Source organism: Corapipo altera, unplaced genomic scaffold, assembly GCF_003945725.1.
Source record: "Corapipo altera isolate COAL_440 unplaced genomic scaffold, ASM394572v1 180, whole genome shotgun sequence".
Classification (NCBI taxonomy): domain Eukaryota; kingdom Metazoa; phylum Chordata; class Aves; order Passeriformes; family Pipridae; genus Corapipo; species Corapipo altera.
Window position 1 is genome coordinate 4,994,494 of NW_020884915.1, and position 15,552 is coordinate 5,010,045.

Below are 15,552 nucleotides of genomic sequence, written 5' to 3' on the forward strand. Positions count from 1 at the left end.
CTTTTCACGTGATGCTTTGGACATTAAAAGACTCAAACAAAAAAAACCCCTCGATAAACCCCAAACCTTCAATGTTTTGACGCTGATCCGTGTCTGAAGTGGAAGCCTTGTTCTTGTGACGTGTTGGTGGTGGGACCATAGACAGGTTGGTGTGGGTTTTGGGCAGCAGTGACGTTGTTCTCCTGTGTTATTGGTCTATTCTAGCACTCGGGGATAAATAGTTCCAATGCTGAAGTGCTGACACTGTACAATGTGACAGAGGCGGACGCTGGAGAATATATTTGTAAGGTCTCCAATTATATAGGGGAGGCCAACCAGTCTGCCTGGCTCTCTGTTCTGCCGAGTGTACAAGGTAACAATGTTTTTTAAAGCAAGCTGGATGTAGAAGCTGGAAAAAATGGTGCTTTGGGAGACTGCAGGCAGCTTGTAGGATACTCTCTGGCCTTGTGGTATATGTGTAATCCTTCTTCGGTGATGCAACTGGTGTTACACCAGCAGCCATGGAAAAATTCCCACAATATTCTGTGTGTACCATAAGCACTGGTTTCTGATGCTGATCTTTGTTCTCTCTTTGGTGTCTTTGTGTTTGTGTGTTTATGTCCAGTTTATTGTTAATTCTGCATACCTTGCAGTTCCTGTGTAGGGTTCACATTGAATAATGTAATTACAACCTAGTTAGTGTACATTTATTTATACATATACACACATAGGTGTATATTCATTCATTTATTTATTTAGTTAGTTATTATTTATTTATTTTAAATGTTCATGTAAGTACCCACTAAAGCACAAGTCAGGTCAGTTTGGTCACTTACAGTTTCCCACCTCACCTGTGACTCTGCAGGGTTGGGAGGAGTTTCCAGTTGTTACTCACCTCTTACTAACTGGTGGTTACTCAGCAGTAACAGTAAAGACTGGCAACCGTGTGACTACAACTCACAACTAAATTTACTTCAAAATGGTCTGGTAAAAGGGTATTTATTCCTTCATCATTTATTTCAAAGTAGCATTTTTGAATGGAACAAGAGAGAAAAAGCAGCAAAGATTAATTTCTCTGAATCTCCATCACAGAGGCCTTGATGCTGATGCCCTGGTGTGCCCATCTGGGACAGCTGGGAAGTTCCAGATCTAAGATTTACTCCACTTGTATGAGTTTGGATAATCACTGATCCTTGGTTTGCTGCACAGTGACTTGTCAAGACAGAGATTTAGCAAATTTGAAGATGACCAGAAAAAACCCAAAGACATGCATATTTTTTTTAAAATCTTTAGTACGTAGAAAAACATATTTTATTTCCATCTCATGGTTCTTGAGCCTTTGGAGTCTGTTTTTTCTCTCACTTGTGAGAGCCACAACTGATTGTTTTTGAACACGAGTTGAGATACCTTCCACTGTGCTTCTGAGCAAATATTACCAGACTTGAGATTAAAATGACATCTGGCAACACTGCACAGCGCACAGTAGTAGTTGCTACACAAAAGTGTAGAGCATTGGTTGATGCAAGGATCATACAGTGCTTAAAACAGACACTAAGTTGTGTCTTTTGGAGCAGAATTCACACCTTTTTTTTTTCTTTAGTCCTTTTAGAGTATGTTTTTATAGTAAATTCTTTCCTCTCCAGCAGGTATCTACATGTGAAGGATGCCACGTTCTGTCCTACTTTGTTTTCTCCTTGTTTTTCTTTCAACTTTCTTTTATTAAAAAAGAAGAAGGAAAAAAAGAAAAGCTTTGTGGGTTAATTTTTCCATGTCATTTGATTGCATGCATGTCTAGGTGGTGAGTTTAGGTCTGGTGAAGGGTGTTGATTACTTTCTGAGGTGAGCTGGGACCTGTTGGTAAATGCCTTTTGGATGAGGGATTGTGGATGGGGAAGGAGCTTTGCATCTCTCCACCTCTGCCTTTACAAAGTGCAAAGCCCCGTGGCTCCACATCTCCCTATCCACAACAATTCTCTCAGTGTCTAGCTTTTTTTTCTCTTGCTTCCCTCTTGTTTTTTTTTTAGGCTGCCGGTGTTAACACCACGGACAAAGAGATTGAGGTTCTCTATATACGGAATGTAACTTTTGAGGATGCTGGGGAGTATACATGCTTGGCGGGTAATTCTATTGGGATATCCTTTCACACTGCATGGTTGACAGTTCTGCCAGGTATACACTGCTCTCTTTCTGTGGTTTTTCCTCTTTTTTTTTTTTTTCCCCCCTTGTTGGTTGCTCCAGAATAAGCACAGCTTCTGTCTCAAAGAAAAAAAAAAAAAAGGCACTTTTACAATGATTTTGGTTTTTTAAACACGGTTGTCTCGAGCCAGTTAATTGTTTTGTCTCGTATTTGGAACTCCAGAAACCTAACAACAAAAACAGAGGAGGGGGGGGAGTGTGTGCTATTGCACTTATTGAAATATTTTTACTCTTAAAATCTATTAAATGTTCATCAGAAATGCTAAGGAACTGCATTTCCTTAGCACTTCAGTGAGACAACTGAAAATCAGCACGTAAATCATTGTAAACTTTTTCAAGAGGATGAAATTCAGTTTGTTACGAAGTTTGGAACAATTTGGCCACCGGTTCGTTAAAATACCCGAGCTAATCAGTGTACTTAAATTCACTTTTACCTGTCATGCAAATCTGGAAATTCTAATTTCAATCCCAACGGATCATGTGCAGAAGCAGTGCCTTCCATATCTTGGGAATCGGCTCCGTGCATCTTTAAACATTGCATGCTCTAAGAAAACAAGTAGTCATTTGCTTTTGCTGCAAAGCATGTCTTGCTGTTCTGGTGTTGATGATGTTTCTGTCCTTAAAAGAAACAAACATCAATGTGCTTTGTTGCCTGAAAATTGTTATCAGCTGTTAGAAGATGTAACTGTAGCTGGTTTTGACACTAGTCAGATTTTCTCGTTTATAACTGTTGGCAGCTGCCTCAGGAGTTCCTTTGAAAAAAACATGAACCACCTGAGGTTTGCTGGGTCATCTTGTGCTTAACATTTATTAATTGTTTATTAATTTATTAATTAATCCTAAGTAAGAGGTACGAAACCTGCATGTGCATATTGCTGAGGTTCATCGTATGGGAGTTAAACAGTCCCACTTTCTGCAGATAATTTCTTACCCTTTATTAAAATATATTCAACAATGCAGCTTGATTCCATCCCACTGTTAAGCGAACACCAAGCCTGTGTGGTCTGTTACCAAGCAGGCAGAGCAGTGTTTGTGTAGAGCTTGCTTCTGCTAGCAGCGTTTGCATTTTGCAAGTGCTTGAAAAGCATTTTTTTTTTAACCAATTTTCTTGACCAAAGTATTTTTATGAGCCTAGAAAGGCACAAGAAAATTTCAGCTTGAACGTGCATTGCTTGTGGAGTGACCACTGATTGCTGTGGAATGCTGTTTATCCAGGGGTTGAATCCCAGATAAGGGATTAGGGACAGTGTTTGCACATATAACTGTCTTGGAGATAATTTCAGAATGGTTTCAATCAGAGTAACAGCTATGGTAAAACCACTCCCACTACAATCTAATCTCATAGACCAGTAACCACTGATGAGATTACTTGAAATACATGGTCCTCACAAAAGAGGACTGATTAATTAACATATTGCTGTTCATTTTTCACTTGAATTATGATTCTTTTTAATCCAGCACTGGGCTCCTCAAAGGAGCTCAAGGAAGCTGGGCATCCAACATGAAGTGCAACAGGTTAAGCAGCTGGACAGCCAGGTCCTGAAACCCTTTTGAAACCCCTGAGTGTATAGACATGATGAGGGACTGAGTCATCCTCTCTTCCCTTTGTATTTTGAGATCCTGCTGAAGATTTTGGTTAAACAAGCAATGCAGACTCAAGCTGAAACGTCTATTCGCGAATTTAGACACTTTTCTTTTAGTCTAGCTAATTCAGTGTTTTAACTTTAGATATGTTTTTGTGTGGTTCAAAAGAATTATAGTGCTTTAGAAGTTTGACTCAAGTAACAAAATGAAGCTGAACCCAGTTTGAACAGTTTTTTTCCACCCCCTGAAATGATGCTTGATCGTGCAATATTTCAATGTATGTGTATCTACCTGTGTAGGCAGACACATGTATATGTCTGTATGTGTGTGCATAGACACACAGTCTCACACTCAGTGGCAAACTGAGAAGTCAAAGCAGTGATCTAGAAATAGGGATTACTCTCAGATTGCAAGATGGCCTAAACATTTAACAGTATCCTGAATGTCACACAGTCACTGCAGGAACTGATTTATGTCTCACCATTTCAACTCGTTCCACGTGCGACAATGCCTGTGCCGTGCGCTAACTCTGTGGCATGATTGTTCCCTCCTAAAAACTTCCAATGCAGCTCCTGAGAAGGAAAAGGAATACCCAACATCTCCAGACTACCTGGAAATAGCAATTTACTGCATAGGGGTCTTCTTAATTGCCTGCATGGTGCTGACAGTCGTCGTGTGCCGCATGAGGAACACCACCAAGAAGCCGGATTTCAGCAGCCAACCCGCTGTCCACAAGCTGACCAAGCGAATCCCTCTGCGCAGACAGGTAACAGAAAGTAGATAAAGAGTTTAAAAAACTTTTTACCAAACAACTCAGCCAGCACATCCTCCTCCTGAAAGCTTTGGGAAGGGGAATGCAGTGAGTGTTATTATTCCAAATTGCGGTAGGGGTGGGATTTAATCTGGCGTAGGAAGGAAGTGCACCCTCAACTCAGTGGTTGTCTTTCGAGGCGAGGAAATCAGGGCAGGGAGAAATGTGAAAAATGGAGTAGGTTCTGTATTAACAGTCTGTAGATGAAAAAAATATATTTAAAGTATTTTATGGCCCGATCCCACAGCTCGTTGAAGTCCATGGAAAAAATTTTGCTGACTTAATGGACTTTGGAACATAATCCTGTTTAATTGTGTATTTATAATGTTTCTAAGGTGATTATTATTGTGGTAACTAGGTACCAGACACAGAAGGTACTTTTCAGGAAGGATTTTGAAGACCGAGGGGAGGGAATTTCGTAGCTAAGCATCCAGAGAACACCCAAAATAGAAAAAAGACTGCAATAAAGTAAAAATAGGGGAGATACTATATCAGATCTTGGACAGTTTGATTAAGATGTTGATGCTTTTGAGCAAGGAACAAAAAGCAAATGTCAGATTTAAAAGGTGCACAACATCATTACATGAATTATGTTTTGTGATCGTTTGTGGCTGGCAACGAGCGTTTCTGGAGAGGGCAACACCACGGGCAACAAAACAGCTGAACGAGTAACAGGACTTTGGCTTTATCACAGGAAAAAACAGCCTCCATTCCCACATGCAATCCTCTCCTGAAAGACTTGGTTTTTTAGAAACTGGAGGTTAATAGGTTTTGATTTTCTTGCAGTAGATCTTCAAGAACAGACCTCTGCACCCAGTAAGTCCACCCTCAGGTTTCAGCCCTGCAAGATTGGGGGATGTTGGCATCTGAGGCTGCAGTTCACCTTTTAATCCAAAATAGGGACCATCTAGAGGGTTTGGGTCCAGGCTCTGGTCTTGGGGTTTGGAGATGAGGGCTCAGTTTGGGTCTGTCAGCACCATGAATAAGTGATGCAGAAATTCTGCAGATTGTTTTTACAGCCTGTCCAGACTATTGTTATTGTCATGTACCTTAAAAATCCTTCTTTGGTGTGGATAAGTGTTTGAAATTAGATGCACGGGCACACAGAGTGGGAGGTTTTGAACAGTGTTACTTTTTACTGAACCCATGTTTCATGGTTTCTGAATCTCCTTGGTTAAAAATACCAGGGAGTAGTAATGCTTTAGCCTTCTTCCTCTGAATGCAGTATTTTATGAAATCTTTAAGTGGAGGACATGAACTTTGTCCAATCTGAAAAATATTTGGTTTCTTTTATGAGCAAAAGTGTTAATTTGTATTTTTTTCTGGCTTTCTCAGCCACTTTGGGTGTTTTGGTTTGGGTTGTTTGTTTTTTGGGGGGTTTTTGGGGGGATTCATGATTTTACTCGTTTCTTGAATATCACTAGGGTGGAGAGGAACTTTTAACTCTGTATCAGAAGGAATGATGAGAAGCCCTCAGCTCAATTCACACATCTCTGACTAGAAATCTATGTATCTTTCTGGACAAAGGAGGCTTTTCAAATGTTGTGTATTTAGCCAGAGAGAGAGAGAGAGAGATTCATATCAGCTGCTCAGATAGAAGACATTTATTAGATTTCTGCCTGAATATAAAAGCATCATGATGACTCAGAGATAAGTTGAGGGCATAAAAAATACCTCAGTTTTGGTGTGAGCTCAGTTGTGTCAGTGGGAAATGGTTCCTCAGGGGGCAGTGTTATTTCACTGCATGTGACAACAGTGCCAACCACTGCCCTCAGTTTAGCTATTTATCATTAAATGATGCAATATGGACCTTCTCCAAAGCTATTGTTTTCAGAGAGGGGAAAAAAACCAAACTATCTTGCAACATGTTTGTCACGTTTGGTTTTATCTGTTTTGGTTTTCTATGTTTTCTTAGCTGAAAGGGCATTTTGCTTTCAGAACTGGGAACAATTATTTTTTTTTTAACAGAACATTTTGTATTTGAAAGTGCAAATGCTGTTTCAACCCCTGAGCAAAAATTCCACTACTCTCAATTGTTCCTAGTGCTGTTTTCTTAACAGGAGCTTCTCATTGAAGGGCTCTCTGCCTTTTTGTCTTCATGGAGGAAAATGTAACTACTGTGTTATGAGCAATCCGTGTTTCTGGTTTGATAATTTCACTGGTCAGGTTGCAGAGGCAGGATGGGACAAACATTCCCTGAAGATTTGCTTGTCAGAACTGAAGATTCCTAAAATTTTAGTTAGCATCTCCTTGGTCCTGAGGCTGCAGTAGTTGTTTAGTTTCTGCATCTTTTAAAGCTGGTTTTGGATTTCAGAATTGTTGCCACAAATGAGGAATTGAAAAAAGATCCCTGTTTTATTTGCTGGGGGTGTGTGTTTGTGGATTATTCAAGTCTGCTTTGTTGTACCACCAAGTTTACTTTGTTTCAGTTTATTTGTATTTCAGAGAGTTGTATTTAAAGCCTGGTGGGGTTTTGTCACTGAACCTTTATTTATCTGTTGATCCCAGAAGGTTCTCCCTTGCCTCTGTGCTGTGTGTGAGGGGAATAAAGAAAGTGGCTGAGTTGGGAGGATGGGTGAGAGTGAGCAGGGAAGATGCTCGTGGCAGGTAGGCTGTGAAAATGGGGCAGAGATCCAGGGTGATGGGATTTGTTGGAATTCCAGAGAAATGAGGCCATGGGTTGGGAAATTCTTGATACTGTTTTCAAAGGTCTCTGCTGCTGGGTCAGGCTCCCTAAGGATACGGGTATGAAAATAATCCTGGTTCACAAGGAGGCATTTGCACGGCTCTGATGCCATCCTGTCTGAGCACAAGAAGAGTCTTGCTGAGCTACATGTGGTTTGGTTTGCAGGCCTGGGTTCCCCTACACTCTTTAGTCTGAGCCACTACAGGATTTTATCATTCCTCACACGCAGGCGGGTTTTTCCCTTGCCAAAACGCGGCTCTTTTCGCCTTCACAGGAAGGGTTGTGATGAAGTCAGGAATTATCAGTTCCCTCCCCCTGCAATTCTCAGCCTCACCAGGGTCTGGTTTTCAGGTTTTTACAGGGAAATCCAGCAAGCAGCTCCTTTTCCTTCCATGCAGGCAGGGAGCTGCAGTGCCCTGTTGGTGTTGGCCATGGCCTGCAGGGAGGTACCAGCTTGTGAGGTGTTTGTAGGATTGAACCTCCTGGGCTGATTTGCAATACAACCTTTAAGTGACAGGTTCAGTGAACCAAAAGATAAATAGTAGCCTTCAATAGGATATACTTTTACTTTATAGAGCTTTCTTTTAACAAATAAATTATACTTGAAACAGGGAAAAAGACAGTCCCATCCCTTGTGACTTGCCCAGTCGAAGTCAAGTACAAGTGTTTGTCATCACTAGAGTGTTTTATTAGGGCTACCACAGTCAATCTGTCAAATTTAGACCCCCTCAACCATGTTTCTTAAATAGAGAGCAGTGATCTTTTTATGCTTAGTATTTAAAATACATTCCCATTAATTTATGTCTAAAGTCGTTGTTGAGTCTAATCCTTCATAAAGATACAGTGAGCATATTTGTGATGAACAAAGGCTGATTGGTTTAAAGTAAGACTTGAGCTCACCCAGCAAAATAGGTAATTCAAAATGATAATAGGTAATTCAAATTGATAATTTCCAGCTGGAATCTGGAAAGAAGAAAAGTAATCAGGGAAAAGGAGAGAGTCATGTAGCGTTTCTCCTGGTATTGAGCTGTGAAAATATCATTTATTTAAAGGAATAGACTGTGAAATAAAAAGATTAATACACAACTATCAGTAGGATAGTATTGAAAGGAATTTACCCTGATACCTATTTTATTTTTTCTTTATCTTTGGATTTCTCTATATGGAAACCATTGTCTTGCCTGGTAGTACTCATAGGACTTTATTTTGTGTGGAGGTGTTTCAAAAGGAGAGCTTTTCATGCAGGGGTGGTGCATGTGTTTTAAACATCAGTACTTAACATTAGGGTTACTCAGTTTTGTGTAGTGCATTTAACCTTATATTTTCCTAGATCTGGTCACTCAGGTGGACTGTTTGTATCAGCAGCTACCAGCATCACTTACTAATTATACATATACATATATGCATATGACTTCAGATTAGCTTTTATAGCAGAGCCTTCACAAAGACTGACAATTGTAGGAAATCACTGCATGGCTGCTAAAATCTCACAGCCCGAGTGCCAGAACTAGGCTTCAGGACATGGTATGAATTATCAGTGGAGGAAAACACCCTTCATAATCAATTACAGACAATTACACACTGCTCTGCAACTGATTTTGCCACATGGCATTTAAAGATTCTAGGAAAGATTTGTTTGTTTTAAATGCTCTGCTGCTTAGAAATGCTTGTAAAGCATTAACTGAGAGCTGATTAAACACAGCCAAAGGAAAAATGTGTTGTTAAAATGGGGATATAATCATGCATTGATGCGGGAGGTTTGGACACAGTGGGCTTTTCTCCATCCCAAGAGCAGATATGGAGCTAAAGATCTGTCTGAGGCTGGTACTGTTCTTAGTCCTGTCCTCCTAAAAGCAGAAAGGAAGCACACAAAGAATATTTTCTGGTGGAGGGCTGCCTTCCTGTTGAGGTTAACATATACCATAATAGGTCTTTCAGTACTCTGCTCCATTCAAGCTGACTTCTGCCTGCCTTGCTTTAATTAAGCACTCAAAATACCTCTTTAGTGTAATGTCATCACTTAAAACAGGTGTCACCAACATGCTGAGTGGACCTTGAAGGTGTCTAATTCACCTACATCAGGTTAACCTGCATGGTAAGGGGTTGGAGGGCAGTGTTGCAAGTGGCAAGCTGGAAAAAGGCTTTCTGTGTGCTGTTACTTAAATGTATAATGTAGATTAAAATTGACCGTGCCTACTGACCTTGGAATAGGTAGGATTTTCCTCCCTGTTTTATAGTGTACTCTAAGGCAGTGAAAAAAGATGCTTAAGGGATGGGATCAAAGGTTAATTCTTTATTATTGCAGGAAAGGTGAAAGGCCATTTTGAAATAGAAAATCTCCTCCAACCACAGGCCAGACTGTGTTGGCTTCATCCTTTTTGGAGCAGATTTTTATAGCCCTTGAGCTCCTGTAACTCCTTGTGCTGCTCCAGTTAATCAATCAGAAGAATATTCCCTGGGAGTACAGTCCATTTTTCTTCTCCCAGACACTGAGTAGTTCCTCTGGATTTCTCATCATTCCTATCCACGTTAATGCACTTTGGTTACCTACAGCATCTCTGGCCCATCATCCAGTTCTTCTGTGAAGTAAAAATGTGCAAAAATGTTAAAAGGGAAACTGTCTGAGTCTTTCATCTGTTTTTTTTTCTATACATTATTACTGTTTACCCTCTGTGTTTAAAACACATCACCAGAGTATTTTAGTTTATTGCAAGTTTACATTCATAGGCTTTAACCATGCTAAGACTACTGGATGGGGAGTGTAGAGCTAGTGAAAAGATGAAACTCTGGAAGAGATCCAAACAGTGTCTGATACAATTATTGTGTTTCATGAAAAAATAAAAAGACCCCAGAACATTTTGAACCATTTCTCATGCGTAAGGTATATAATCTAAATTTTTTAGCTTGATTTTGCATGCCTTCCTGATGTCCCTGAAAACAATGGCTATAATGGCAAAGACAGGTATAGAAGTAAAGGCAATGTTAATAAAGAAATAATAATCAAGACTTGAATAAAGATCTCAGTAGAATGGCTGAAGAATAGTCGGTAGATTTTGGAAATATGGAGGAAGTGGTCATAGAGTGTTAATAGGATTAGTGTGAGAGATGAAAAAATGGAGACCAGAAGTAATAGAAAAATGGAATTCAGGAAAGTCAGGGCGTTAAGGGCAGAGGAAGTGCCACATTGGTCATGGAGATTTGCACATTTCTTTGTGCTGAGCTGGTTCATTTCATGAAGCATCGTTTTTAAACTGTAATGAAATAATGAAAATGAGCAAAAAGAAAAAAAAAAAAGAGGTCTGATTCCAGCCCTGGTTCTCATGCTGGTGTGTCCAACAGGTGAGTTCCCCTCTGCAGACTGGCCATGGCAGCATCTCTCTGGAAGGACTGTTCAGTGTTCATTTATGATTTATTTAGAGCTCCATAGTCTACCTTAATAGTACTTTTCTGTTTGTATCCCAAGTGGTCACTGGATTTATTTTCCTAGAGGAATGTGCCAGGTGCTTATATTTACTGAAAGTCAATATTATCATTCATGCTGGTGGGATGAATGAGGGGGAAGCAGTCCACCTCTCTTTTTTGAATGGTGGCCTTGTTTGTGCAGTTAGACTCTCTCCTTCCGTAGACACCACATCTTGCCTGCAGGAGCTGCTTCTGATACCAGGAAAGGTCTGTCAGCTGCAAATCTGGTCACCAAGATTAGTTTTCTGATGGCTGTCCTTAACACTTTCTTCCCAATGAAACCTTTCCACTCTTAATCTCTGATCTTAGAAAGTTGTGTCAAGAAGACAAATGCATTTAATGAGATGGGTTTGAGGATGTCTACCTGCAAGAAGAGCTCACAAACAAAGCAGATGGTGAGAGTTGTGATGAGAAATTTGAGAACCTTAGTCTTGCCAAAATACATTCTGTAGCAACACGACTTACAAAAGCCTTTCAGTCCCATTCTGAGGAGCTCAAGTAACTCTGTGGGCTGAGACACTCTAATTCTTAATTAGACTTAAGGAACCACAAAGTTGGACTTACCATATGTCATAGAGACAAGTGGATTTTGTGTCCATGTCACCGTGTCTCCCTGATTTGCACTTTAATGCTGTTAGGATCTCTTTGCTTATAATTGCTTTTTTAATCTAGTTATAAGGCACATGTAACCAAACTGTAGCCTGGTGACATTTTACATGAGCAAATCTGGTGTCAAAGTTAAGTCCAGGTGATGAGGATGAAGGTGGAGGGTGGTAGTTACTCTGGTGTTCCAGGCTTCCAACTTGGGGAGGGTCCAAGAGAAGAACCTCCTGCTGCCTGGTGTGAGGATGGGTACCAGAGATGTCACTGTGAAACAACCTACAGCCCAGCTTGGCCACGGGATTTGGGCTTGGTCAAGGCTGTCGTGGCCTGAAGAGAGAAGGAGGATTCACACTTCAAAGAAAGGAAGACTGACAATACAAGCATTTTTTTTGGTGTTAGTATTCACTTGAAAGTCTGAGGTCAGCAGATGACAGGCTGCTGCTTGCAGGTTTGAGGAAAGAGCATTATAGAAGATTCACACCATTCACATCAAAATTACACAGGTGGAACAGCTGCCTCCTTTTTCAGTACATTTATCATTAAGTACCTTTGCTGCTCTAAGGAAAATGTTGAGACTGATGAGAAATCATGCTCCAAAGTTTCAAAACATTGGACATCAAATTATTTTTAGGAGCTCTTCTGCACGTTGCCTGCAGAATCTTTAATTAAGAATGTGATTAATTGAAAACTTAAGTATCCCCCAATTATTGTAATAGCTTCTTCATACTTTTAACATTGAAAACGTGAAAAATATAGAATAATAGAATCACGTAGGTTGGAAAAGACCTTTAAGATCATGAAGTCCAAATGTAAATTTTGCTAAGTCCACCACTAAACCATGACCTCAGGACTGGTGTCCCTCTAGGACTGGTGACTCCACCACTTTCCTGCACACCCTGTTTCAATGCTTGACCACCCTTCCATTGAAGAAGTTGTACCTGATACCCAATCAAAACCTCCCCTGGAGGCCATTTCCTCTTGTCCTGTCACTTGTTCACTGGGAGAAGACACCAGCCCCGACCTGGTTGTGTGGGAAAAGCCATGGTGACGTGGGCAACTAGAAGTGAGTGGAAGAAGAGAGTTTATTGGTCAATTCTGCTTATGGTATAAGCTACCCACTTAGATATCTGAGGGTGGTGATGTCAGTTGATTAAAAAAACCCCAACACTTAATTTGATGACCAAAAATATATTCTGAGTTAATTTATGTAAAACTTACATGGATTTTGGTGTATGGGGCAGACTTAGAGCTTTGGCAGCAATCACAGTTGATATTGTGCTTACAAGGGAGGGTAAGTGAGAGAGCAGTGCACTGGAAAAACAGCTGTAGATTCAACCCCTTCCTAATACCACGGTTCTGAGCTGGCTTGGTATCAGGTACTGGTGGTTTTCAGATTTTGGGTCGAGATTACATCTCTGCCTTCTTTTTTTTCCTTCCTGCATCTTGCATTGCAACACCAGGTGTCGGCGGACTCGAGCTCCTCCATGAATTCCAACACGCCCCTGGTGAGGATAACTACCCGCCTCTCCTCCACTGCTGATGCCCCCATGCTGGCAGGAGTCTCGGAATACGAGTTGCCAGAAGATCCAAAGTGGGAGTTTCCAAGAGATAAGTATGTAGCCCGTTTCCTCTGACACTACCTATACATGCCTGAAAAACCTGACCCATTATAGGAGGAGGCATCTTTCCTGATGTCTCCCAGGGTTTCTTTAGCTTAAAAGAAAAATCTCAATTACCTGAAGCCCCTCTGAACATCAAGATTCAATTCAATTACCTGGAATCAGTTTGGTTAAATAGTAACTAAATTTTCTCTGCCTGCCTTTCTGATTATATTTTCAGATTTCTTGTGGGTTTTCAGATACTCTGATGAAAGGTAACTCCTCTGTTAGGAAAAGAATGACTGTTTCAGATTAGGTATAATCTAGACTGGGAAAAATGTCCACATACAAGCATTGTTGAAGGGCAGTCAAGCTTTCCCTAAACAGTACCTCTGAACATGAAACCACGTTTCTTAGTCAACTACTTAATTGGTTAATATTTAAAAAACAGGTAATACAATATCATGTAGGAGATACAGAAAGTCTAGGTTTTGCTATTAGACAATCTTTTCTTTCTGTCAGGACTCTGGTTAGGGTTTGGTGTTGATTTTGCATTAACCTGTATTAGTGGAGATGATGATTTTTGATTTAGGGCAACATTTTGCATGTTGTGTGCATGTATGCACAACTTCTGTGGTTTAAAAGTATTAGGTTTCAAGCAGAACACACTGAATTCTGATATATTCAAATTCACGTGGCTACATAATATTTTCTTCAAAGTCTGTTGACTAACATGCAAAATGAGTTTTTGAATAATATAATTAAAACTGTAACCATATTTCTTAATATAAAAAAGACATACAAAAGAGAGATAGCACAGGTAGAACCGTGATTATTTATCAGAGTTAGTACTAACTTTAAGAAGTCTTTAGGTGTCTTTGAGTAAATAACACCTTTTATCTTGGACAGTTATATTCAAAAGTTCAGCATTGTAACTTCTGAATAGAAGAACTGCAATTTTGAACCTTTTGACAACTGTTCTGGAAATTATTTTATTGATGTAGCTGAAAACTAGTGTAAAATACTGTACTTGCCACCTGCAGCATTCTAGTCAACAGTGGGGGCCTGTCTGTGTGCTTCTGTCAGCCCATACCCTGGGGGGATACACTAAATGCGGAAAATTTTAGAGTTGCTAAACATTTAAACCCAGCGTTCAGCACAAATGGAGGTGGAGCAGATTTGCAATGAAAGGAGGCTATTTAGAGGCAGTTTATTAGGTTGGGGGGCAGGAGGCACACAATGAGGGGTTTGTTACTTTGGTCCTAGCAGGGCAATGGCACATAAATTAACCAGTTTCCAATGCAAATGTTTGTTCTCTGCCAAGATCCTAAATTCAGTTTTAGTTCTGGAGAAAACGCAGGGTGACCTCAGCATAGCATATGCTGCCCTTCAGTCTTTACACCTTTTGAAACTCGCATTTGCCTTAGAAACCAATCCAAAACAGCTCGAGGAATTCTCACCAAGTCAAAGCCCACATTTGACGGAGTATGCTGGCTGCCCTCGGGAGGAACCACCTCTGACTTCTGCCCTGTGCCTGAGCAGATAAGCGAGGATTTCAAATCACTTAGTCCTGGTCTAACACTCTTCTGCTGATGTCCTGACAGCCTTTCACGGTGGAGGACAGAAGTCCATGCTTTTAACAATGAGTCCATGTATCATATCTGTGAATCCTGCTTTTGGCCATGGAAAGCCAAGTCCTTGAGAACTTCTTTATGAAAATGTTTGCCTGAATCCGGCCCCTACACTGGGTAACATTAGCAGCATCACACTCGTTGAGCACCCTCTCTGATTCCTGCACAGCACTGCTGCTGGGTGTTATATGGTATTCACTGCAAGTAACAGAGACCAAATCTGGCCCTTAAGCACTCAGGTTGGAACAAAAAGATTTTGCCCAGAGGCTTCGAAGTTTGTTTTTTTATTCTATAGCTTTCTCCTCATGAAGTCGAGGTCGACATCTCTGTGTCTTGTCAGAGCTGAGCAGGTTTTGCTACTAGGTAAATGCTCCACAAAATGCTCTCAGCAGGGCCCACTTGGTGACTGCTCCTTTTAAAAGGGTTTTGTGTTGGTGCTGTGATTACAACCGAGTTTGTTTCCCCCACTCTCTGCCTCCCCTCTATGAGCTGAGCCCAGGAGCTGCAGGCAGGAGGCACCTCCTGGTGTCTTCTGTCTGGCCACCCCATCAGCCACTAGAAAGAGAAAAGGGTGCTGTAATTACCCACAGCTGGGTGTCAACTGACTTGCTATCTCTGTCTTTTGGCACAAGAGATCATTAGGCAAAGGATCCCCAAACAAAAAGCAAGAAATATGGATTTTGAGCTAAAATATAGCTGCCTGACAGTGTGTGTGATTTTCCTTTCTGCGTGCACTGTGCTGCTATGTCACAGGAGTTAATCATATTTAAAACATTCCCCTGCTCTTGACACCACCCAGCTCCATCAATAAAACAATTTCCAGAACAGTTGTCAGAAGGTTCAAAATTACAGTTCTTCAGTTACAACTCTGAACTTTCACAGAGAACTGTCCATGACAAAAGGTGTTATTTTCTCAAAGCCACCTAAAGACTTCTTGAAGTTAGTACAAACTGATAAATAATCATGGTTCTACCTGTGTTAATATTATCAGTCATCAGCTGC

General features: G+C 40.7%; 1 protein-coding gene across 8 annotated transcripts in view; it reads left to right on the plus strand.

Moving 5' to 3' along the window:
* Nucleotides 1-15,552, plus strand: part of FGFR2 (fibroblast growth factor receptor 2) — an 82,991-nt gene that overhangs the window by 53,203 nt on the left and 14,236 nt on the right. For 5 of the 8 annotated variants that reach the window (XM_027655206.1, XM_027655207.1, XM_027655203.1 and 2 more), the window contains 3 exons: nt 2,004-2,148; nt 4,329-4,531; nt 12,782-12,933. In XM_027655206.1, the coding sequence (XP_027511007.1) occupies nt 2,004-2,148; nt 4,329-4,531; nt 12,782-12,933 (500 nt within the window). Of the gene's footprint in view, nt 1-204; nt 353-2,003; nt 2,149-4,328; nt 4,532-12,781; nt 12,934-15,552 lie in introns of all 8 variants that reach the window. The other 3 variants (XM_027655210.1, XM_027655204.1, XM_027655211.1) reach the window with 2 other exon arrangements.